The sequence below is a fragment of the Microtus oregoni genome, unplaced genomic scaffold (assembly GCF_018167655.1).
Source record: "Microtus oregoni isolate MIOR12 unplaced genomic scaffold, Mior012 000011F_ref0000422, whole genome shotgun sequence".
NCBI classification, from domain to species: domain Eukaryota; kingdom Metazoa; phylum Chordata; class Mammalia; order Rodentia; family Cricetidae; genus Microtus; species Microtus oregoni.
In genome coordinates, this window is record NW_024543070.1 from 19,691,426 (window position 1) to 19,717,500 (window position 26,075).

A 26,075-nucleotide genomic window follows, 5' to 3' on the forward strand; every position below is an offset into this window, starting at 1 on the left:
CTTTAAGTTGCATTATGTCATAGGTATGCATTGCCATGCCTAGCACGAGTATTTCTTCATTTTGACAAAATATATTTAAGAAAAGAAGGAGATGAAACAAATTTTCTTAATATTTTTGAGACATACATAGCCAAGGCTGAAAAGTTGTTGAGATAATGAATTTTAAAAGAATAGGAAATGCCTATGACTATTTTCTCGGCACCTTAGTCAGCACTTACAGGCGTGTGGTATTAAATCCTGACAGACAACACACGGGTTAGAGTATGATGACACTGAGATCCAGGTGGTGCTTGTATGCAAATTTACCTACATAAATGGCAGAAGTAGTGCTTGTATGTTGTGCACCTCACCTAGCCTCTGCTTCAGTTCTTGTCTATGGATACTTTTGTACTGACCACCATGAAGGTGTACCTCTAGCTGCATTACAATAGAAACGGGTTTTACACATTGATTTATGTAAATGTGTACCATGCTAAGAGTACAGATTTAGGGGATCAGTTCTCTCCTGCTATTCAGGTTTCCAGGGTTCATATTCAAGGTTTTTAAGCTTGGCAGTGAGACTGAACCATCTTGCTGATCCTATAAATGGGTTTTAAAGAAAGAACCTATCAAGATAATGCCAACTACCAGGTATCTGGCACCCGCTTTTAATCCTAGCACTAGAGGCAGGTAGTCTCTGAGTTCAAGGCCAGCCTGGTCTACATAGGGAGTTCCAGGACAGCGAAGGCTACACAGAGACAGACCCTGTCTCAAAAAACAAAACTAAATTAATCAAATTAAACAATGCTAATTTCACAGGGCCAGAGAGATAGTTGAGCAGGTAAAGGTGCTTGCCATCTGACCTGCTCTGCACACACATGCTGCGGCACATCCACACCTCTCACACACAACCACATAACCACACACAAAATTAGTGGAATAAGATATTTTACATCTGTACTTATACTTTATCTGTATTGGTATGCACTCAAACAAACAGAAAATAGCTCATTTAAAATGGGGTCTTGCTGTACTGTCTAAGGTTATTTTGAGTTGTGATCGTATGTATGTGATCTTTTGGCCTCAGCCATCTAAGTAGTTGGGACATTGAACCTGCCAACACTAAAAATGAAATTTATAATACTTAGATACAAGTCAGGACTATTCTTGGAGAATTGCAAATTTGATGCTAGCTAGAGCAACTTGGCATGACCCAGTCTTAAAATGTTCTTTTTTTTAAAAATTTATTTATTTATTAAAGATTTCTGCCTCCTCCCCGCCACCACCTCCCATTTCCCTCCCCCTCCCCCTTAACAAGTCCCCCTCCCTCATCAGTTTGAAGAGCAATCTTAAAAGTGGAATGCTGGCATGTTGTTAGTGGGCTAATGATTATCTTGCATGCTAGGATGAATAATATCTTAGGATTTGATTTAGTTTAGTTTTGCTTCTAAAGAAGAATCCGATGAGGTCCCGAGACTCCAAAATAAAGATGCTTGAGCTGGGTGTGGTGGCACATGCCTATAATGATAGCATATGAAAGGGCTGAGGCAGGAGATCTCATAATCCACATATTCGGTCTGTGCTACCTAGTGAAACTCTGTCTCAGACAAAGGGTTGTACATTACACTGTGTGCTTGGGAATCTGCCGGGCTTTTCTTTTCCTTTTTTTTTTTTTTTTTTTTTTTTTTTTGGTTTTTCGAGACAGGGTTTCTCTGTGGCTTTGGAGCCTGTCCTGGAACTCGCTCTGTAGACCAGGCTGGTCTCGAACTCACAGAGATCCGCCTGCCTCTGCCTCCCGAGTGCTGGGATTAAAGGCGTGCGCCACCATCACCCGGCTCTGCCGGGCTTTTCTGAACTATCAGTTAATACCCTTACTATATCATGAAAGTAAAGTGTAAGAAAAGCGAGTCTAGTAAAGAATTTTTTAACATTTTAAAGATTGCTCTAAGATTTTGAAAATAGTTTATATATTTTTTTCTTTCTTTTTTTCTTTTTCTTTTTTTTTTTTTGAGACATGGTTTCTCTATGTTGCTTTGGAACCTGTCCTGGAACCTACTCTTGTAGACCAGGCTGGCCTCGAACTCACAGAGATCTGCCTGCCTCTGCTTCCCTGGTGCTGGAATTAAAGGCGTGCACCACTACTGCCCAGCTTTTATTTTTCAATTTTATTGAAAAAATTTTCAGACTATATTTTGATTGTTCATTCCCCTAACCTCCCAGATCCTCTCCATCCTCCTAACCCCCAACTTCATGTTCTTGCTTTTTCAAAAAAAAGAAAAAGAAAATAAAAAGCAACAAAAAACCAAAAAGTAGTTGGCCAGCAGAAAACACACTTCATGTTTTTGAGTACTTTTGTTTTACTTTAGTATTTTAATCTTACTAATTTTTTTTTGTTTTTGTTTTCCTGTTTTGAGTTTTGTTTGCTTGTTTTCTGGGGGGCTGCTTGGGTCTGAGTGAGTCTGTTAATGTACCATGTGTGAAGCAGCATTCACCTTTCAGTCTGAACTGTGGAACTGGTGTTGCTGATTTTACAGGGATCTCCCTCCACAAAGCGCCGTGGTCAGATGTTACAGCCAATCATAGAAGGAGAAACAGCACATTTTTTTGAAGAAATCAAGGTAATTGTGTAGAAAAGTCATTTTTTAATTACATTGCTAACAGGAAAGTGGAAGTCATGACCTAGGTGGCTCTGCGTGGTCATTGTTTTAGGAAGAAGAGGAAGATGGTGTCAGTCTGTCCTCTGAGTTGAGTGACATCTTGACAACAACCATACACACACAGTCATCGTTGGAAAATTCAGAGTCTGATGCTGAAGAAAATCAAGAAAAACTGGCTCGGGATCTCCGCCTATCGAGTACTCGGGCAGCTTCTATGTAAGTAATAAAACTTCCATATCAAGAATAATGCTTAGAAGATAGTAATATTAAGAGATCATTAGAAATTGCTTTGTGAGAAACTTTTTGGTTTTTTTTTTGTTTGTTTGTTTGTTTGTTTTTTGGTTTTTCGAGACAGGGTTTCTCTGTGGCTTTGGAGCCTGTCCTGGAACTAGCTCTGTAGATCAGGCTGGTCTCGAACTCACAGAGATCCGCCTGCCTCTGCCTCCCGAGTGCTGGGATTAAAGGCGTGCGCCACCATCGCCCGGCTTGTGAGAAACTTTTATAAGTGTGATTTACAATACAGATTGTAGTTCCTATTGCCTTCCATTTTATGTGTGTGGGGGCTGCTGCTGGTGCTGCCATGGATGGAACCCAGGGCCTTGTGTATGGAAGACACACTGTATCCCCAGACGTCATTTTACCTTCTGTTCTAAATTGTGTGAGAGAGTACCCTTTGCCCACTACGTGGGTCTGGAGGTCAAAAGACAGCCTTAAGTGTTGGTTCTCACCCCTGCTTTGTGTCGTGATTTCTCTTGCTGTTTTGTGCTGTGTGTCCACATTGCATTGCCATAAGAGTGCTGGAATTAGAGATATGGGGCACCTTGTTTGGCTTTTTACATGGGGTTCAAAGATGTAAGCTCACGCATCAGGCTTATACATCAAGCCTGCTTTGTTGAGTCCATCTCCCTAGCCTATTGTTCCTATTTCTTTATGAAATATTTCAATTTAAAAATGTACTCAACTTATAACAGTTATAGGAACCAATGAGAATTTTTTATTGGCCTGCTTATCTTTAGGTGGATTTATGACAGTGGTTCTCAACCCTTAATTCACCTTAAAATTAGGAAGGTGTGTGTGTGTATGTGTATTCATGTGCACTTGTAAGTCAGAAGACAAACTTGGATATTGTTCTTTAAGAGCCATCCCCCTTTTTAAATAAGACTCTTGTTAGGTTTTTTTTGTACTTTTTAAAAAAATTTCATTTAATAATGTGTATATTTGTGTGGATTTGTACATATATGTTGAGTGCCTCTGGAGGTCAGAAGGATACATTGTGATCCCCTTGATGTGGAGTTACAAGCTATTTTGAGCTGCCTACACATGGGTGCTGAAAACCAAACTCAGGTCCTCTGCAAGAGCAGTAACTACTGAGCCATTTCTTCAACACACATTCACTTTTACTTACCGGTGCTTATGTGTATGGGTGCTTACTTATGTGTATAGGTGCTTTGCCTGTGTGTATGTTTCTGTACCATGTGTGTGTCTGATGCCCCCCGAAGGCCAGGAGAGGGCTTCGGGTCTCTGGGTTTTTTTCCACAGCCCTAGAACAGTTTTGTGATTTAATTTGTAGTGGAGTATAGACATTGGTATGTTTCGGAAAGCCTGCAGGGAGGACTAGAACCAGTGTTAATAGAATAAAGAAACTGTATCCTTTAGTAATGCTTTGCTTCTATTTTAACTTTAGGCCTGAATTACTGGAACAGCTTTGGAAAGCCAGAGCTGAGAAAAAGAAACTACGTAAAACATTACGGGAATTTGAAGAAGCATTTTATCAACAAAATGGAAGGTTTGTTAAACATTGTAGAAGCTGACATCTTTCTCCTTTTCCTCACAAAATGTATGTTAAGATAGTAGAATACATGGGATTAAAAACACAAGTACTGATGCTTGCTGCAGCCAGTGCTGGCTACCAGTTTGATCCCCAGGACCTACATAGGGGAAGCAAAGAATCATCTCCTAAAGGGTCTTTTTTTTATCTCCACATGACACATGCACTCTCATGTTCCCACACACTAAGAAAAAGAATTACACATTGCTTATAGGATGTTAGCCCTGAAATATAAGTTTTAGCCCTTAGACTATAGCTTGGTGCAAGAGCATTTGCCTAGCATGTGCAAAGCTCTGGGGTTTAATCCCAGCACTGCAAAGACACAAAAAGAAAATTATATATATTATTTTTATATTGTATAATTAAATATATATGTATGTGCGCGCGTGCGCGCACACACACACACACACACAAAACTATGTAGACCAGACTGGTCTCAAACTCAGAGTTCCACTGCTTCTGCCTCCTGGGATTAAAAGGTGTGCATCATCCCAGCCAATTTTATAACAATCCTTTATGCTCTCAATCTGCTGTTATTAAAGTCAAGGAAAAGTCATAATTGGAGTAAGCATATCAAATATTTTAAGGTTTGTCTAAAGCCATTCTTGTTGGTTTGCAGTGCTGGAGCTCAAACCCATAAGGCAAGCATTCTACCACTGAGCAATATTTCCAGCTCCCAGCGATATGATATGATATGATATATATTAGTCACCTGTGTCTCTGAGATGATCTCATTATGTAGCAATTACTAGTCTGGAACTTGATACATAGACCAGGCTGGCCTGGAACTCAGAGATCTCTGCCTGCCTCTGCTTCCTGAGTGCTGGGATTAAACACCATTGTCTGTCTGGATTCTTAATTTTTATCCTGAAACAAGCTCAAGTTGTCAGTATACTGCTTGTTGGGTTATCCCGGCTACTCACTGGAGATACATAGGTATGTGGGTCTGAAGAGTATGCCATATGCCTTTAACTGCTTTGCATAGCTGACCTATATCCCCAGAGTTGGGGACTGGGGAGGCGTGTAGACAGGAAGATCCCTGGGCTCACTGAACAACTAGAAAGCTTTAGGCTCTGTGAGATAACCTTGTGCTGTGGAAGCACAGTGAAGAGTGATCGAGCCAGGAGACAACTGTAGAGTTTCACATCTGTGTGGGTTATCAAGTCTGATTTATAAATGTGAGGACTGGGGAAATGGCTGTCAGTGGAGTGAACTTCACTGCCATGAAGCCTGCTCTGTGGACCTGAGGTGGGTATCTGAGTGCTGTATCACTGGGGCTTGATAGCCAGCTCGTGCTGTGGACCTTTGTTTAATAATGCGAAGGTGTGCTGCATTCTTTTATGTGGCATTTGTTTAACTCTGTGAAGCTGTGCTACTTTGCCTGTCTAAAACACCTGATTGGTCTAATACAGAGTTGAATGGCCAATAGCAAGGCAGGAGAAAGGGTAGGCAGGGTTGGCAGGCAGAGAGAATAAATAAGAGGAGAAATCTGGAAGAGGAAGAAGGAATGAGAAAAGGAGGAGGGCAACAAGCCTCAGAAGAAAGATAGGCAGAAATAGAGAAAGGTAAAAGCTTAGAGGCAAAAGATAGATGGGATAATTTAAGACAAGCTAAGGCCAAGCATTTATAAGTAATAAGACCTTGTGTGCAATTTATTTGGAAGCTGGGTGACAGATTCCCCTCCCCCCCAAGAGTAAAGATTAAAAACAACCACCAGCAAGTTAGCTTTAGGCAATAGGAAAAAAACAAGGTGGGTAAGACAGCTCTGGCTCGTGTACAACATATGTATACACAAAAACATGTGTAAGAAAATCTAAGAGCTATAAAGGCATTTTCCATGCAGTTCCTTTATATTGAAAGAAAACAAATTATACTTGAGGTGATGGATGCTGAAGCACCCATTAGTGGAGTGGTTAACTAAATATGTAGAATGATTCACGGTAGCTGGGTAGCAGTGGCACATGCCTATAGTCCCAGTACCAGCTTTTATTTTACCCTTAATTTGTAATATTACGCTCCATACTAGGACAACTTTTAAGTCAGATTTTATCTTCCCTAGGAATGCCCAGAAAGAGGATCGCGTACCAGTGCTTGAGGAATATAAAGAGTACAAGAAAATTAAAGCCAAACTTAGACTTCTGGAAGTTCTTATCAGCAAACAAGACTCTTCAAAATCCATATAAAATATGTTCCCTGAAAATTGGCATCATAAAGTCAGTTGTGTTCTTTGAAGGTTCATCATGTGTACTTGGCTCGCACTTGAGTTCACTCTGTCAGGCACTCAGAGAACCCATCCCCTGTGTACTTGTCTGTGGTTCAGTAGGGAAAGGAAGGCTGCTCTCCACATTTCCGCAGACTCTCCACACTTAGCAGATATGCAGATTCCTCACTGTTTACTATAGATACAGCTGTTAGCAAAAGACAAGATTTTATTCTTTTCACTTCAAGAACTTTGGAAATACAAAGCTTTTCTTGCTTACTATTTTGTTTTTTCTTTTTCATTACTGAAGAAAATTGGGAGGAAAATCTTCACACTGAATTCTTCGGTTGCCTTTTTCTTACAGAGTGACTGAAAATTTAAAAGAAAAGCCTATAAATGAGACATATGCAACTGTATTCTGTTTTTCCTAGAAAACCAAACTGAATTTTGAAATCCTAGTGTGGAACACCTTCCTGTGTAATTCCAGAGTGACACCTGCTCAGATAGGTACTTAGCCAGAGTTTGCAAATCCGTGGTCTCACCCGAGCGAAGAGAACGTGGGTGGACCACAGAGCAGCCTTGCCTAGTCATTTGAAACATTGCACACATCCCTCAGAGCTGAACCACATCACATGCTGCCTACAGGACTTCAGTTACTATCTACCAGCAATGATGTGACTTGTCTGGATCAGATCCTGCGCTGTCCCCCACCCATCTCCAGATAATGTGAGAAAATAGCCGTGCCAGTATGGAGGGACTTGGATGGTGCTCAGGTTTGTGTATTTGATCACGTGGGCCTCAGTTGGCACAAGAGTGATTCCACCTAAGTAAATGTGTTCTTTACAAGGGCTATACCACTGCAGCTGTACATGTCCATTCTAAAGTGACCCCTCCCACCCGGCCGCTCACAGGATGTGTGGTGGTATGCCCCTTGTCACAGACTCTCAGCATCTCTTTTCCTTTGGCTTTGCATGGCTTTTCTTCAGGTACTCTGCTAATCATTTTTATGGAATAGTAACTTGTGTTAATAAAACAGACGTGGGTCAGGCTTTATCTGAGTGGCTCATACCTCCCATCCCCCGCCCCTGGTGCTCTTTTGAATTGATAAATGTTTCACTTTGCCCATGCTTTGCATGTAATGACTCATGCATGATTTTCTTAATATTAATAGTTTGTTTCATACAAATGGAATTTCACAACATCTTTAATAAGGTGAGGAAAGCATGAACCTCGAACTTCTGGCACTATTACCCAGTAAGAACATGAGGTAGCTCGCTTATAAATAGTGTCTCTAGTTCTTCCCATCTCACTCGTGTGCGCAATGCCTTTTTCGGAGGAGAGGGAAACGTCCAGCGGTAGTGAGTGTGTAGTTGGAAGATTTTTAAAAAGCACTAAATCCAGCCTTGTTTGTGTGGTTCCTTTTGATATTGCTAGGTCATTGATAATGTAATTTTAGGAAAGTAATTAAGAATGCCAAAAAATGTGTCATTTGATTTGAGCCCATCATGTGGTGTACTTTTTAGTTTCTTTTGGTCTCCAGATAGGATTGCTACATGTAATTTTATGTGCACTGTATATTTTTATGAATGTTTTATTTTGTATACCACATGCAGAAATGTCCATGTGCACTATTTAAATGTTAAATAATATATTCCTTCTCTATAATGCTAAATCTATTTGAGTACAATATTTTTATAAGTCTGTAGCCTGACTGGTTTCACTGAGTTCCGCTGCATCATGGTTTGGTCATTAGTGGGAGTTGGGCTGAGTGGTGAGGAGACGGCACTCTAGCCGTGCTGTCGTGACTCACGGCTTAGCAGTGGTGGTAGAGCTAGGCACCTGTGAGAGTTTTACTTTGGTACAAATAAAAATTATATCTATATAGAAATATTATATAGATATATATATGTTCACCAGTATAATAACATTGCTGTGTTTGTTTGGCACTTCATTGTACAGACTTTTGTAATAAAAGGACTTTAATGTTCCAAGTCATTGTAAATGTATGATGTTTTTCTAGAAGGTTCTTAGGCTTATTTAAATCGCCCTACCCAGTGATGATGTAGGGGACATACTAAAGTTGCTCAGCAGGGAAAAGTCCATACTGCTTCTCAGAGCTATTTAGGAGAATAGGCAAACTACCTTCACTCCCCCCCCCCCCCCAGGGTTTCATGTATCTGGTCTTGAAATCGGTATGTAACTCCTGCTCCTCCTTTCTGCGCTCTAGTGCCAGAATTAGTCATGTCTCGTTGCAGTGAATTACCACATTAAGAAAAGTCGGCCCTCCTTGCTTTGAGGGAGGTGGGTAGTAACATTTACTGGGCATGGTGTGGTGTGTACCTATAGTCCCAGCTGCTCCAGAGACCACAGCAGAAGGATCCCTTGAACCCAGGAGTTCAAGGCCAGCCTGGGTGACTTTTTTGGGCCGGTATGTGTTGGGGGTAGGTGTTCAACACAGGGTTTGTCTGTGTAGCCCTGGCTATCCTGAAACTCATTTTGTAGACCATGCTGCCCTGCCTCTGCCCCCCAAGTGCTAAGATTAAAGGTGTGTGCTACCACTGCACAATTTATTCATGTTTTAAACATGTACATTGAGCATTAACGTGCTGATTGAGTGCTGTGGTTGAATATGGTGTTGTTTTGACCCACAGGACAGATCATACGGCTCTTCTGGAAGGGCTTATATAGTTTAGGAACGTAACATTTTCCTCCAGTTTCTAAAGTACTAGTCACACACAACTTTCCAACAAGAAGGCTCTCAAAGGTCCCTTGTCTGTAATTTCCAAACAACTTACGGCCTTAATATGCCATCTTTTTTATTTTTAGGAAATTTGACATACTGCTGTTGAGAAACCAGATGAAATCTGCTTTTGAAAGTGGTAGTGAAATTTCTGTATTTAGCCACAGAGTTGTTGTATATGATTTTTTCTAGGCATTTTGGAGTCTAGAATGGAGATTATTTTATGTATGTTGTTCATACATAGTATTTTCCCAAAATCTTATTACTTTACCCCTGTCCAAAGGAAGTGAGACCCTGGGATGTGCATCTGTCTCTACCTCCAACTATTGGCGATCTACCCTGTGACCTTAGAGATCTGCCCCATGACCAAGAAGCATTGACCGTGCTTCCCTTTTACACTCCCGTGAGTGTACCACGTGCATATTACAGGAAGCACTTGGTAAGTGTGGGGTGGTACAGTGGGCTCCCTTCAGCTGCACTTGGTTCATGGAAGTCATCCTGTTAGAACTGAGAGCTGCTTCTTGGCTGGAGATGTAGCACAGTGCCTAGCATTTGCAGGACTCTGCACTCGGTCCCCAGCACAGTGGAAGCAATGAAGTAACCAGAGATGGCGACGTGTGTAGGAGAAGATGCAGTAAGTACCTCACAAGTGTTGCTAGAGCATCGCACCTCATCAGTCTTACCTCCAGTATTGTTACTGTAGCTTTCGCATCACTTGGTTTAGTTTTAAACTGATGTAGTGTAATTCCTTTTCCAGCTCCACAGCATATAAAAAGAGTCTAGAAGAGAGTTTAAAAGTTAGTGATAGGCGTGACAGTTGTGTGCAGTAGACAGCTCAATGCCTGCCGTGATGTGCTTTGAGAGGGAGGTGGGATGACGAGCTCCAGAGTCACATTTATTTCCCAGGGCAGCTGTCGTGCTGTAGTGCTGACGGGAAGCCTGGGAGAAGAGGCCCGCTGTGCCCTTCCATCTGTCTCACTCTGTAAAGTATATGTGTGTGTTTTTACCTGCATGTATGTCTGCACCATACGCATGCATGGTGCAGATGCTCTCCAGGACTGGAATTAGATGTGAGCCAGCACTCCAACATAGTGGCCTCACTAAGCAAATGGAGTTGTGCGCTCTAATTTGGAAACTGCAGCAAATGAACGAGGCAAGTATAGCAGTGTGGTTCTGGCTCAATAAAATAATACATAGGACCTGTGTCCTCGGACTGCATGACCTGCTGTGCCATGTGCCACAGTTGCTACATGCGACAAATGCTTACTCTCGAAATTCTTGCTGAGTGACAGGCTGGTAGTCATCTTGAAGGTCTGTAGAATAATACTTTTTCTCAAGCCTCTCCTTCCACGTTTTCATCTGCTCTGCCCCTTGGATCTCCTGTCAGTTTAGAGGACAAATACAGGCTGCAGTCTGTGCGTCAAAGACTCCAAGGTGACAGGCTTCAACAGCCTGGTGCTTGGTTTCTGCGCCAGCAAAGTCACCCCAGAAGACTGGGCCGTGAGATGCGCAGTGCGGATGGGCAAGGGTTCGGGTCATATTTGCTAACCTCCTGGCTTTAACTTGTCAGGGCTAACATGCTTCTGTCCCTCCTCCTCCTTCAGTGCTGAGTATTGAGCCCAGAGTCTCATACGTGCTGTGCTACACCCCTACCCTCTTAACTGTAGCACGTGTACCTCAGATGCATCTGTGGGCATTCTTTGCCCTCCCAGCAGCTTTTCTGTCACACTTGCACAGAATAATCCCTGCCTTGGTTAATGGCCTGTATGCACCAGCGCCACGTACCACAACACAAGGCTCTCACCAGAAAGTGTGTTATTATTGCCCCTTCCTGTTCTGGAGAGAGAGAGAGAGAGAGAGAGAGAGAGAGAGGAGAGAGAGAGAGGAGAGAGAGAGAGGCTGCCTCTTCGAGAGACAGAAAAAGGGAGAGATTCAGGCAGGAAAGAAGAGCTGCCTGCCTCAGCTGATGGGTGAGTGAAGTGGCTTGTCTCTTAAAGAGACAGAACAGATTATTACATTCCCATCTCTTTTTTTATAATGAAAAGGCAGAGGTTAGGCACCACAGGTTAAAGGAATTGGGGCAATGGATTCTCAAGACTGCTTCCTGCTTATTCGTGGGCATCGTCTTGGGGGGGGGGGACCTGAACTACTAGATGCCCAGGCTGATTATACTGTGGGTCCAAATACACCTGTAAAGCTTTTAAAAATTCTAGCTGAGCCGGGCGGTGATGGCGCACGCCTGTAATCCTAGCACTCGGGAGGCAGAGGCAGGCGGATCTCAGTGAGTTCGAGGCCAGCCTGGTCTAGAAAAGCTAGTTCCAGGATAGGAACCAAAAGCTACGGAGAAACCCTGTCTCGAAAATAAAAAAAAAAAAATTTTCTGGCTGTGAGAGTGCACACTTGTAATCTCAGGGCTGGGGATGGGGAGAGAAGGACCTTTGGAGTTTATTGGCAAGCCAGTCTAGTGCAGCTGATGAGCTTCAGGCCAATGAGAGACCCTGTTTTAAAGGGGGGAGATGGCCTTCCTGGGATAACATCTCTGGTCTGTGCACAGACCCATCCATACATGAACATACCCACACATACATGCACAAGAAACACCCCCAGATTTTGTCAGAATTGAGATGAGTCTTTTTAATAGAAATGACCGATTAACTCAGTTCTATAAATAGATGTCTGAATTCTTTAGGCAGTTTGTTGAGCTCTGTCATAAATGGGGAAAACTTCTGATTTTGAGAGATGTATTAGAGGTTACAACTGTTGCCATAAATTATTTCTGTTAATCAGAACTAATAAAGCTATCACTTGTGTTTAGAAAAAATAAATTAAAATCTTACGCTTTCATTAAAGCCTTCTTTTCTGGCTTGCTGGGCCAAATCTCCGGTGGTTTTCCTGCTGTAGATGCAGAATAAGCATAAGAGTAAGAAAAGGCAGCGAACCGTCTACAGTCAGATCTACAGCAAGGAACGGGACTGTGTCATGAGAAAAGACACCCTGCTGCTCATCGAGGAAAGGGAATTAACTAGGACTGTAGCTGTGAAGCAAATTCACTTCTTGGCATCAGGAGACAAATGTGAGCATCATGTTAGGCACAACTCCTGTTCGTAAGCATCACTGTAAAACGTTTTTATTTTGATAGTTGAATACACCGTGTACTGCATTTGTTGCTTTTGACTTGTATGAGAGACCTTACTCTCCTATTTTCCTGTCAGAGTCTTCCCTGAGTGGCAAAGTTTGTCCTGTGCTCTGTTTTCAATGCCAGCCCAGACCCTCACATGTGGGGCAAGTCCTCAACCACTGGGCGACTATCGGCGGCAATGAGAGAGTCCCAGCGGCCTCAGAAGTCAAAGGCTTACTGGATGTCAGAAAGACAGTGTATTTAGACTCCCCACACCGCATGGAGCCTTAACTCTCACTGTTTGTTCTGTCATGCAGAGAGATGCTCCCATTTTAGCATCAGTTTAACTTAGGCTTTCTTGACTTTATAATGATGCAGAAGCAGAAACCATGACTTTAAAGTGTGAGTTTTGGTCTCTCCCAGGGTGGCAGTGTGTGGTAGGATAGATACTCTGACTGTAATATGCAGTAGCAGGGAGCAGACCTCTGCCAGCCATGGACATGGTCACGAGGGGAACAGTCGACACTACAGGTCGTGGTGTTGCTGGTAGATTTCAGAGCTACAAAGCCAGTAAGTTACATGTTACAATACATGACTATCAAACAGATTCTCGGCTGACATTGTCCCACTGATGTTAGTGTTTTGAGCATATTTAATATATGCAGGCTAGGCTAGGACCATTTGGTAGGTTAAAGGTGCTAAATGCACTTTCAAGTTAATATAATAGTTTTACAGGTATGTAACCCCATCCTATGTTGAACATCTATGTGGAAGCTTGAATGAGAATGTCACCATAGGCTCACACATGTGAATGTTTGGTCCCCAGTTGGTAGAACTGTTTGGGAAGGATTGGGAGGTGTGGCCTTGGAAGAGGTGTGTCGCTTGGGGTAGGCATTGAGGTTTTAAAAGCCCACATCATTCCTAGTTAGTGCTCTGCCTAGTGCTTATGGGTCAGAGGTCAGCTCTCAGCTACTGTGCCAGGGCCGCACCTGCCTGCCGCCAACCTCCCTGCTGTGACGGTCATGGCTTCACCTCTGGGACAGAGCTTCAGGACTTTTCCTCTGAAAGTTGCCTTAGTTGTGTCCCTTCACAGCAGTAGAAAAGTGACCAAGACATTTTGCATGAAACTTGAAAGTGATAAAATCTTAACGTCTTACATTTTCTTGTCTTCATTATCTTGAGCTTTCTTCAGTCTGAGTTTCTCGAGAACATTAAGGTAACTCTGGGTTAATTAAAAAGAGTTTAAAAATTCATCAGAAATTATTTCCTGTATTCTTCACATTCAGTCAAGATCCATGAGCTATGACGTGTTTGTGGTAGGAACTCCTGCCTAAAGAGATGTCTGGCACAGCGTCATGATGCCGTCACCATCTTTCATCCTGCCCTTGTGGAAGCAGGGGGTGCTCTGAGGGGCATCCCTGGACTGTGGTGCAAAGGTGGGGGTGGCTGGGGACGAGACCAGGAGGGACCAGGTCAGGGGAGGATGGAGGGAGACAACTGAAATTGAGGGGCATTTCGGGGGCAATAGAAACTCCCAGGAATCTAAAGGGTGACTCGAGCTAAGACTCCTAGTAATGGGAGATATGGAACCAGAATTGGCCACCTTCTGTAACTGGGAAAGACTTCCGGTGGAGAGACTGGGGCACCAACCCAGCCACAAACCCTTTGACCTACAATCTGTCCTGCCTGCAAGATGTGCTGGGGTACCGATGGGCCGACCAACGACTGGTCCAGCTTGAGGCCATGCCCCTAGGAAGCCCACCCTGACACTGCCTGGAGGGCCAGGGACTGGAGGCTGGTTAGCCCAGAAGCCTAGTATAGAACCAAACACGATCAGCAAAAAAGAAAAAAACAATGAAATGATTCTTAATGGTACTCTGCCATACTCATAGACAGGAGCCTAGACAATCATCACGAGAGCCTTCAGCCAGCAACTGATGGGAGCAGATGCCGAAACCACAACCAAACATTAGGTGGAACTTGGGGGATCCTGCAGAAAATGGGAAGGAAGGATGGTAGGAGCCGGAGGGTCCAAAAAAAACCCCACAGAAACAACTAGCTAGGGCTTATAGGAGATCATAGAGACTGACAGTCAGGGAGCCTGCAAGGGTCTGACCTAGGTCCTCTGCCTATATTTTATAGTTGTGTAGCTTGGCCTTCTTGTTTGACTTCAGTGGGGGCTGTCTCTGAATCTTTTGCCTGCTTTTGAGACCCCCTTCTTCCTACTGGGTGGCCTCATCCAGTCTTAATGTGAGGGAATGTACCTAGTCTTGTTACAACTTGATAGGCCATGTTTAGTTGATATCAAGTATGTTAACACTCTACTACGTACAAACAACACCATCCTCAGGGTATCACAGAAGAAACCTACAGCTGAGCTCCTGTGGGGAGGCCATCTTAACAGCATTCTCTCACACAAAGCGCTGTGCCTTCAAGACCACAGCTACTGATGTCTGGGAAGTGCTCTTGGAACTGCAGAGTGTACAAGCTGGTCAGGAGGAGTGCTGGCGAGTTCTGTGTCAATTTGGCATGAGCTAGAGTCATTTGAACCTCAATTGAGAAAATGTCCTGACCATAGCGGAGTCTGTGGGACATTTTCCTGACAAGTGACCAATGGGGAGGGCCCAGCCCACTGGGGCAGTACCACCCTGGGCCCATGATCCTGGGTGGCCTAAGAAGGCAGGCCGAGTGTGCCAGTAAAAGCATCACTCCTCCGCGGCCCCTGCCTCGGCTCCTCTGACTTCCCAAGCAGTAAGCACAAATAAACACGCTCCTCTCCAAGCTTTTAGCCATGGTGTTTTATCACAGTCACGAGGAGATAAGACAGGACAGGGCAGATTCTGCTGTCCAGAACAGAACCTTAGCAAGTACAGCTGTGAGGATCTTTATTTCAGGGTAGAAGTGGTGTGAGCAGAAGGCAGGGTGGGATATGTGTTACGCAGCCTGTACTTAGGTTAGCAATACTCTGCTAGACCTGCAGTGAACTCAAGGCCAGCCTGCTCTACACAGTAAGTTCCAGGCAAAAATGCACCATGAGACCATGGCTCGGGAAGACCCAAAGCAAACAACAAGCAAAAACCAACCAAACTGGGGCTTGCAGTATAATATACTGAGGATGGAAACGTAGAAATTAGCGTACGACAGCTGAGGGTAGGTTGGGACTGTGTTGTGTGCAGGTGGCTTGGGAGAGCCGAGTGAAGAAATGTGGCTGGATTTGATAGGCCCAGTAACCTGCCAGACTGACTTAAAGCTGAATGAGCTGGGGTCAGGCTAGAACAGGTAAGAGGATGTTATCATATGGGAATGATCTCTTGGTGACAGAGTTTAAGGGGTCCTTGAGATAGTGGGAGCAAGACCGGCACTGGCAGAGAAAAATTACAAGCCTTGGGGACAGACGGTCAGACAGCCACCAGGACAGAGAGTCCAACGTTTGAGTCAGGAGAGACTAAATAATACTGCCATGAATATAAGGAGAGAGCCGGGCGGCGGTGGCGCACGCCTTTAATCCCAGCACTCGGGAGGCAGAGGCAGGTGAATCTCTTTGAGTTTGAGGCCAGTCTGGTCTACAAGAGCTAGTTCCAGGACAGGAACCAAAAAAGCTACAGAGAAACCCTGTCTTGAAAAAAACAAAAACAGAAACAAAACAAACAAACAAAAAAAGAGGGAGGCAGACGAAAACAAAGGCTGTGTTTGATTGTGGAAATTTGCTAGTATCTAATGACAAACTTTTGGGAGCAATGAAATAGTTTCCATCTATCACCCGACAGTGCTTTGTACTCAGTAGTCGGGCTGTGGAAATTTCGGCTAAACTGTTGGAGCCAGAGGGGCTGGAGATGTAGCTCAGCTGATAAGAGTACTTACCTTGCATATATGAATCCCAGGTTCCATATCAAGCAACACATAAACTGGGCATGGTGGTACATGCCTGGAATCCTTGGACCCAAGGGGGTAGAGGTAAGAGGATCATAAGATTACTCTTGGCTGCATAGTGAGTTTGAGGCCAGCTTGTGAGGCGTGAAACTCTTTCTCAAACAACAAAACAACCCAGAGGGCATGTGTCTCATGGAGGGTTTAAGTGATACAAAGTGTTTTAGAATTATAATTAGGAAAGTAAGTAAACTAACCTTCTTAATTATTTTACCAAGCTCAAAATCAGGTCTTCTGCCGATTGAGTAGTCCGCCTTCACTTCAGAATATGTGTCGTTGATTATTGCCAAGAACATGTTCTGAGGAAAACAGTCAAATAATGTTCTCAATAAACACTTACTTAGGGGTGGGCGTGTAGCTCAGCATTAGAGTGCTTGTCTAGAATATCCTGAGTTTAGTGCCCAGCATCCCATCACATGCACACGCGCATGTGCACACACACGACTTTTGCAGCTGGGTACTGCAGCAAGTGCCTATAGTTTGGCTACTTGGGGAGGTGAGAAAGAGTCATGAGCTTTATTCCATCAAAGTCACACCACCTAAATCCGAATAGCTGGGAACAAGTGTGCAGGGCCACAACTTGTGATTAGTCTGAGATGAAGGAGAAAGGCGGGCGTCGTTCTTACCAGCAGCACAAAGAACACAAAGAAGATGAACGTGATGAAGTAAATAGGCCCCAAGATCCAGTTGGCCTGCTGGATACCAGCAAAGTTAAAGTCTCCAAGGACAATCCGAAATTGTGCAAATCTTTGATGAGAAGAAAGAACAACATTAGAAAATGTTCCAGCTCTTCCTTTACATACACGACAACTTGGGGTTGCTAATAATGTCTCTGGCTGCATAAGACATATGCTCTTGATTTTTTTCCCCAGTGCTGGGGACTAAACCCTTGCAAGACCTCACCCAAGCTAGGTTAAGTGCTTTACCATTAAGTCACAACCCAGTTCCTCCCCTCTGGCTTTAACTATTCTGCCACAGCATCCTAAAATCAGACCGAGCATGGTAGAACACGGCGGGGGAGGTTGAGGCAGGAGATCAGGAGTTCAGTGTCAGTCACATTACATAGGAAATTTAAGGCCTTTGCAGACTACATACTCATAGCAGCCTCTCCCAAAGGTGGCTCCGCTGGGAAAGGGGCCGCCATGAGAGCGGAAGAACCTGAGCGTGGGCCCCGAGCACCCATGTGCAAGCTGAGCATGGAGGTACATGTTTGCGATCCAGGTGCCAGGGCAGGGCTGGGGTGGGAGGCAGACATAGGTAGATTCTCTGGCTGTCACCAATTGAGCTCCAGGTTTAGCGACAGACCTTGTCTCAAAAAATATAATTGAGGGGGGGCTGGAGAGATGGCTCAGAGGTTAAGAGCATTGCCTGCTCTTCCAAAGGTCCTGAGTTCAATTCCCAGCAACCACATGGTGGCTCACAACCATCTGTAATGGGGTCTTCTGGCCTGCAGGAATACACACAGACAGAACATTGTATACATAATTAATAAATAAATATTTATAAAAAATATAATTGAGGGGTGGAGATGACTTAGCAGGTCAGGGTGCTTGCCCCCAAACTCGAGAAAATAAGGCTCCCACATGCTGTTCTCTGACCTTCACATGTAGACCCCCCCCACGCACACATAATTGGAAAACCGAGTGTAGAGAGATTAGGGAAGCACCGGATGTGGCCTGCTGGCCTCCACCTGCACACACGTGCACGTGCCCACACAGATCATATGTACAGCACACATGTTCACACATGCACGAGCCCACACAGATCATATGTACAGCACACATGTTCACACATGCACGAGCCCACATAGATCATATGTACAGCACACATGTTCACACATGCACGAGCCCACACAGATCATATGTACACACATGCACAAGCCCACACAGATCATATGTACAGCACACATGTTCACACATGCACGAGCCCACACAGATCATATGTACACACATGCACAAGCCCACACGGATCATATGTACAACACACATGTTCACACATGCACGAGTCCACACAGATCATATGTACAGCACACATGTTCGCACATGCACGAGCCCACACAGATCATATGTACAGCACACATGTTCGCACATGCACGAGCCCACACAGATCATATGTACAGCACACATGTTCACACGTGCACGAGCCCACACAGATCATATGTACACACATGCATGAACCCACACAGATCATATGTACAGCACACATGTTCACACGTGCACGAGCCCACACAGATCATATGTACACACATGCATGAACCCACACAGATCATACGTACAGTACACATGTTCACACATGCAAGGAGCAAAGCAAGGAACTTCAGTAGCTGATCATGCAGTGGAGGAAATGGTAAATGTTCTGTTCCTCTTTGTGCGCCCACACATACAACAGAGTATCACTTGGTCACAGGGAGAGGCAAATGCTGTCACTTGGAGGCAAGCGGATGGAGGAGGAGGACACCATAGTAAAGTCCGCCACAGACAGAAGGACAGTGTCGCTTTTGTCTCATGGATGGGAACACATGAATAAAGGACGACCCAAAAGTGGAGGAGGGATCGTCTACTGTGAAGGCATAGCGGGGATGTGCTAGCACTTTCTGTCGCTGTCCAGGGAAGGAGTCCATAGAAACTGGAATTCTCTCATATAGATGGAAGTTGTTCTATCTACTCAGAAGGAGATAAACTGTAAACCAGACTGGACGTGGTGGCTTATCCTTATAATTCTAACACTCAGAAGGCTGAGGCAGGGGCATTGCTGTAAGCTTGAAGTCAGCTTCAACATAAATCTGTTTTTTTTTCTTTTATACTGGGTCTACTAGCTAGGCTGGCCTCGAACTTGCGATCCTCCTGCCTTAGTCTCTCTTCTTTCTTTTCCTTTTATCTATCTATCTATCTATCTATCTATCATCTATCTATCATCTACCTACCTACCTATTTTTATATTTTGAGACAGGGTTTTTCCGGAACCCACTTTGTAGACCAGGCTGGCCTAGAACTCACAGAGATCCATCTGCCTCTGCCGTCCAAGTGCCTGGGATTAAAGGTATGTGTCACCAATGTCTGGCTTGCCTCAGCCTCTTGAGTCCTGTGAATATAGGTGTATGCCCCATACCTTCCTTTTATAAAGCTATTTTTATGTATTAAAAAGTTATACGTTTTTGTATTTAAAAGGGAGTCTGTCTGTATAGCTCAGGTCCTCCTGCTTCGGCCTGCTGAGTGCTGGATGTAGGCGTGCACCACCACACCTGGCTTTAGACCACGGCTGTGAGGCACAAGGCTGGCACGTAAGCGGGAGCAATCCAGTTACCAGGGAAAACCTACTCTGGAGACGACTTCTGTGGGGAAGCACCATTTCCTCTGCTCAAGGGTGAGCGCTATGGAAACACTGGGACCCTCTTCCATTACATATTCTCACTTCCGGTGAAAAATTATTCTTCTAACTTGACCTACCAATGATTAAAAAGCAGATAGCACTGTCCATTTTGGTTGTCCACGGACAGAATTCATTTTGAGCGTGATGGATGTTTAGCCTTAAATGAACTACAGGACCAAGCTTTAAAAGAACTGTTTGTCCTGGGGGCTCGGTGTGGCTTCCCAGGCAGAGAGCATAAAGACACTTGTGCTAAGAGCTTACATGGAATTTTGAAAAGTGGAAAAGTCATCCACCTGTGACCCGAAAACAAGGAACCCCAGCTGGGCATATGCGGAGAATATAATAAAGAACATGACGGCGAACCCCACTATGTCCTTCATGCAGCGGGACAAGGTTGACGACAGCTGTGACATGGTCTCGTTGAAGCTTATGAATTTGAATATCTGAAAGAGATAAAACAGAGTCAATCTACTCAATACACTCAGAGCCGCTTAGAAGCAGGAAAGTCAATTTCAGAAGAATCCTTCAAGTAAAAGGAGACAGTGGGAATCAAGGGTGTTTAGAGATGTCAGTGAGCATTTAAAGATTGAATTAATACCTTACTTACTTTTTTGGATTTGTATGGGGAGTTGTGGGGAGAGTGTACCACCGAGCACAGGTAGAAGCCAGAGGACAGCTTGTGGGAGTTAGCCGTTTCCCAAGGATCAAACGCAGGTCACCAGGCTTGGGAAGCACCTTCACTTGGTGCCAAATTACTTTCAGAATTCACTTACTGTCTGATGGTGGTGGCGCACACCTTTAATCCCAGCACTCAGGAGGCAGAGGCAGGTGGAGCTCTGTGAGTCTGAGGCCAGCCTGGTCTACAGAGTGAGTTCCAGGGCAGCCAGGGCTACACAGTGAAACCCTGTCTTGAAAAACAAGCAACGAAACCAAACAAAACAAAAATGTACATACTAGTGGGGGAACTGCTCCCCCTCCGTACGAGGTAACAGTTTTCCTAATGCATATTTACTTGGATTATGTAATAAAAGAGATGTAAATACCTTTATCCATGCAAAGAAGATAGTAACAGCAATCATGTTGTTATAGTAGATTTGCCAGTACGCGAGGAAATAGAAGTCTGGGTAGTTTTCAGTGTTTTTAAGCAGTCGTCCGAGTAGGATAAAACTCTGCAGGTTACAGTATGCATAGAAAGAGACGGCCAGGAAACACAGCTGCAGGGGAGATGGCAAAGGCCACGATAGTCAAGAGGTAGTTGGAGACCATCTCTCTCTCTCTAAATTTCTCGCAGCCTTTGAAAAAACATTCATTAAATGCTTAACAAAAGGGAGGAAAAGATAGGATCTAGGCTTTTAAAGTAACTTTGTGAAAAGTGGCTTACCACCAGGCGGTGGTGGCATACCTTTAATCCCAGCACTTGGGAAGCAGAGGCAGGTGGATCTCTGCGAGTTTGAGGCCAGCCTGGTCTACAAGAGCTAGTTCTAGGACAGGCTCTAAAGCTACAGAGAACCCTGTCTTGGGGGAAAAAAAAAAGAAAGAAAAAAAAAGAAAGAAAGAAGAAGAAGAAAAAAAGAAAAGTGGCTTCTCAAGTCTGTTTTTGTAAAGACACAAGGGAGACCCCAGCCAATCAACCCTGCCTATGATTGCTCAGCAGGGGACTTGATCAAACTGAGTCTAAGAACGTACAAGAAGAGACTCATTTCTTATAGAGTCCTCTAGGCTCTTGCTGGCCGTCTCAAGGACTACATTAGAGAAAACCAACAGACTTCTCTTTTAGGGGCGTAGGATTAGACTGGCCTATGACAGCTCATTTTATGTTTGATATTTGGATCCTGTGCTTTATACATCTCCAGCTGCCAGGAGCGGACGAGAACCCTGAGATCACACCGCGGCTATACTCACCGCCAAAAGCAGCAGCTCCAGCCAGTTCCAAATACTTTTGAAATAGGCGATCTTAAACTCATTCAGCTTTCTCAGTTCTTGTGTTATGAAGACGAAAAGGAAAATACAGAATATGATTTCACAGGACGTGATGAAGTAATCGTAGTGGGTAACGTATCTGAGGAGCTTCACGGAGTAGAATTGCCACGAGGTGAGGAGTCCGCCTGTTGCAGGGAACTCTGCCACCAGCCTGGAAATGGAGTCCGTGAAAGCTTTCCTAGGTTTTGGTATTTAAGTTGTAAAATTTCTAAATCACTAATGACGTATACCTTAATGTTGACCACTGATTTTGTACAAAAACCGTTTCCGTGGGGGTGGGAGAGATGGCTCAGTGGTGAAGAACACTTCCTGCTCTTTCAGAGGACCTGGGTTCAGTTCCCAGCTTCCACACGTGGGCTTACAACTGGCTGCAATTCCAGGAACTCACAGATTGGTGATATTAGCAATATTAGTCTGGTTAACTTCAATGTTTGTGTGCGGGCTGGTTTTATATCAACATAAGCTAGAGTCACCGGAGAAGAGGGAACCTCATTTGAGACGTGCCTCCGTAAGATGGGGATGGAGGTAAACCTGTAGGGAATTTCTTTTTCTTTTTTCATTTATTTATTTATTTATTTATTGTTGAAAAAATTTCTGCCTCCTCCCTGCCTCCCATTTCCCTCCCCTTGTGGGGAATTTCTTAATTAGAGATTGATACCCTGGGGAGGGCCAGCCCATTGTGGGTGGTGCCACCCATGGGCTGGTGGTTCTGGGTGCTGTAAGAAAGCAGGCTGAGCAAGCCAAGAAGTGCAAGTCAGTAAGCAGCTCCCCTCCATGGCCTCTGCATCAGCTCTTACCCTGCTCCCTTCATGATGAGCCCTGGTTGGACAACGTGAGCTGAAATAAACCCTTTCCTCCCTGAGTTGCTTTTGGTCACAGCTTTTTATCATAGCCATAGAAACTCTAAGACAGTGTATGTGCTGGAACATACATGAACCATGTTTTAAAAAACATGGAGATGGTTTGGCAAGATGGCTCGGGCCTGCCAGCAACCCTGACAATCTGAACAGGGCCAGGCGGTGGTGGCGCACACCTTTAATCCCAGCACTTGGGAAACAGAGGCAGGAGGATCTCTGTGAGTTCATGGCCAGCCTGGTTTACAGAGCAAGTATCAGGACAGGCTCCAAAGCTACATAGAGAAACCCTGTCTTGGAAAACAAACAAAAACAAAACCCAAAGATACTTGTAGTCTTATTTATTGGTGTCACCTTTCCTATGCCCTGACAAGCCACACAGCTCAGAGAACACAAAGGCAAGGCTGTGGAGGATGAACTTGCCTCTGCCCTGTGGTTCCTGCAGCTAGTCAGGGCTCCTCTCAAAACACAGCTCTTTACATCAGAGGAAGGAAATAGGTTGCTCTCCTTGGCTAGCTTATCAGAGACCTCGCTGACCTCGAAACGTCAAGATCACACAGTCTGCTAAGACCAGTATTTTCTGGTTACCTTAGGCACTGGATGATGGACATAGAGAGCTGTACAAACAGAAGTATGACAACTTATTTCCCAAAACAAAACATAGAAAGCTGTTCACTGCTGTTCCGGGTTCCCCACAATTTTTGGTGATTAAGAACTGGCAGTAATCTAAGGAGCCACTGTGCCTGGCCTGCCACAACCTAAGGGTACCCCAACTGTAACCTTAAGGGTACCCCAACTGTAACCCTAAGGGTACCCCAACTGTAACCCTAAGGGTACCCCAACTGTAACCCTAAGGGTACCCCAACTGTAAGTGCAACTGTTTTCCTGCCTGAAAATGTGAGTGAGATGCCGCCTAGCAGCTACGGCCCGGCATCAGAACTGTTTCCTTCTGCACACAGTACACAAACGCCATTGGGTAAGGGAACGAAACACAAGAAATGTGCAGACCAGCAAACAAAATGGGGAGACAGCAGAATTGACTCAGTTTCTCTGACAGGATATAGGAGAAGTAAATAGAAATAACCATAGTGTTGACCATTGCTTCCTTTTTTTAAAAACGTTTCTTTTGTTTACTGTTTGTTTTTTTGAGACATGGTCTCTCTTCATATCCCTGGTTGTCCTGGAACTCACTACGTAGACCAGGCTCGACTCAAACTCAGATAGAGCTGCCACTGCTTCTGGAGGACGGGTGGGTGGGAGGTGGGGGGGTTAGGGGGTAGGGAGGTGGGTGTGGGGGTGTAGAAGGCGTGCGCCACCACGCTCAGCCTGACCATCATTTCTTAAACTGAATCCAGAGTCATAAAAAAAAAAGCAACAGTAAAACATTTCCTAATGCACAATGAACTTAATTCAAATCAAATGTGCAATGGATCAGATGTGTTTCTGGCTGGGCCAGCCAGCACTGCAGGACTTCACTGCAGCCCGTGCCGAACACCGAGCACTGCTTCACACCACACGCCACCAATGCAGACGGCCTCAAACACCTGCGTCAGATTCCTGAGCACTGCGTGAATTAGCGTTTTTACTGCATGTGGAGTCTTCTGCTCCTAGAGAAATGGGATGATGGGATTGTAGGAAACAGACTTGGAATTCTCCCACCGCCATTCCTGCGTATGTAAGTACCTAAGCAAGACAGCTTTGAATTATATTGTGTTAGAACATTTCATTTTAGAGGTTGCTCTTTGTAGCCAGGTGTGGTGGTATACGTTTTTAATCTGAGCACCTGGAAGGCAGAGGCAGGGGTGTATCTGTGAGTTCAGGGCCAGCCTTATCTACAGAGTGAGGCCCTGTTTTAAACTGGGATAAGGAGAGAGAAAGGAGGGAGAGAGAGGAGGAAGGGTGGAGAGGGAGGAATAGAGGAGGGTAAAGGAGGGAGGACTAGAGAAGGGTAAAAGAAGGAGGGGGAGAAGGGGAGGGAAGAGAGGATGAGAAGAGAAAAGGAGAAAGAAGAAAAATGCTGTTTGAGTTACTCACTTGAGCTATTTAAAAAAATAATAATGAATTTTGGCTTGGGATTAGGTCAGAATTTCCAGCAATTTCTGTCACGGCTCTGAACCTACTTCTACCATTTGGTACTACTTATGTGACGTGGTCTTCGCGGCACTGACAATTATAAAATGCAGATGTCAATCAAGTCTGAAGCATGAAGATGCTCTGTCTACAGTCTCTACAGCACCAAACGTTCAGCCAAGATTTGTCTATATGTGTATCAGAGAATTTGATGGTGCCTGTCTCTCTGGCAGCTAGTTCCCGTGCCTCCTTCCAAACAGGAAACTGCTGTGTTTAGCTATCCGCCCACCCTATCACTCGGGGAATGGAGGTTCACTTTTCTGCTGAACATGTTAGTCAGCGTGTGCTGTTTCTTTCCCCGTGTTTGATCCTAGAACCTCTTCCACTGCCTGGGTTCGGAGGCGATGCTAACTGAAAGAACTGTTGGCTGCTCTTCAGAGCATCCGTGACATCTGCCCACAGCTGCTTCTGGACCAGTCATTCGGTGAGCTGAAGATACAGCTGACCCCAAGGAGCACAAAACAGAAATCACTTGAGGAACATGGAGGCAGACTTTTGAACTTACCATGAAAATTATTTGCCTTGATTCTGAAATTGCTCCTACATGGCAGAAATGATTTTTGTTGTTGCTATTTGAGGCTATTTAAATTGGGATTTTCTTTTACAACAAAAGCCTCCAAACTGATCCAGAGGTCAAAGAGCTGAGTTCCAAGTTAGGCCTTGTATCCATTTCTTATCTAACAAGCCTGGCCTCAAAGCCTGGCTTACAATGAGTATTTCCTGTGTGTCTACAGACGTCAGTGGACAGACAGCCCAGCTGGGTCAGTCAGAATGATCTCAGCCAGGCTTGCTAATAGAACCACCATCTGACGGCTCGACTCAGCATCTTGGAGCTGGCTCTGCTCTGCCTGCCCATCTTCCTCCTGCTTCCAACAAGCCAACGTACACATCCTCCCTTCACCGCAACTGCAGACATGCAGAGAGCGAACGGTACACAACCGCACAACCTGCTCAGTTGCCGCATATCTGCTAGCATCCCATTGGCCAAAGCAAGTCACATGGTTGAGCCCACCTGCAAGGGCCGGAATAGACCATCACAGTAGTACAAGTCTGAGAAGAACCAAAGCTACATTTGTAGTGTATAATATACTCTTAAAAAGTCGAGGATGTGGCCACTGTTACACATCATTTGAAATTTAAATAGTTAATTCTAATTGTGAATAGTTAATTTAGACACATTCACTCGTGTGTGAATGAAGGTCAGAGATCAGAACTGGCTGTCTTCCTCTGTCAATCCCCACCCTGTTTTTTTGAGACAGGATTTCTCACTGAACCCGGAGTTCGCTAATTTGG

The 26,075-nt window shown here is 44.6% G+C and overlaps 2 protein-coding genes across 7 annotated transcripts in view; one reads left to right on the forward strand and one right to left on the reverse strand.

The window, feature by feature from the left end:
• Positions 1 to 8,655, forward strand: part of LOC121453283 (protein FAM13B) — a 79,025-nt gene extending 70,370 nt beyond the window's left edge. For all 6 annotated transcript variants that reach the window (XM_041659921.1, XM_041659920.1, XM_041659922.1 and 3 more), the window contains 4 exons: positions 2,514 to 2,597; positions 2,689 to 2,852; positions 4,321 to 4,422; positions 6,524 to 8,655. In XM_041659921.1, the coding sequence (XP_041515855.1) occupies positions 2,514 to 2,597; positions 2,689 to 2,852; positions 4,321 to 4,422; positions 6,524 to 6,647 (474 nt within the window). In that variant the 3' untranslated portion in view covers positions 6,648 to 8,655. The remainder of the gene's footprint in view (positions 1 to 2,513; positions 2,598 to 2,688; positions 2,853 to 4,320; positions 4,423 to 6,523) is intronic.
• A 1,443-nt stretch (positions 8,656 to 10,098) lies between these two features.
• LOC121453572 (polycystic kidney disease 2-like 2 protein) overlaps positions 10,099 to 26,075 on the reverse strand; it is a 26,643-nt gene continuing 10,666 nt past the window's right edge. The window contains exons 6-14 of the mRNA XM_041660436.1: positions 21,721 to 21,949; positions 20,862 to 21,032; positions 20,080 to 20,261; positions 17,076 to 17,196; positions 16,647 to 16,748; positions 13,680 to 13,744; positions 12,242 to 12,296; positions 10,672 to 10,784; positions 10,099 to 10,183 (exon numbers count right to left, since the gene is read on the reverse strand). Coding sequence (XP_041516370.1) covers positions 10,099 to 10,183; positions 10,672 to 10,784; positions 12,242 to 12,296; positions 13,680 to 13,744; positions 16,647 to 16,748; positions 17,076 to 17,196; positions 20,080 to 20,261; positions 20,862 to 21,032; positions 21,721 to 21,949 — 1,123 coding nt within the window. The remainder of the gene's footprint in view (positions 10,184 to 10,671; positions 10,785 to 12,241; positions 12,297 to 13,679; positions 13,745 to 16,646; positions 16,749 to 17,075; positions 17,197 to 20,079; positions 20,262 to 20,861; positions 21,033 to 21,720; positions 21,950 to 26,075) is intronic.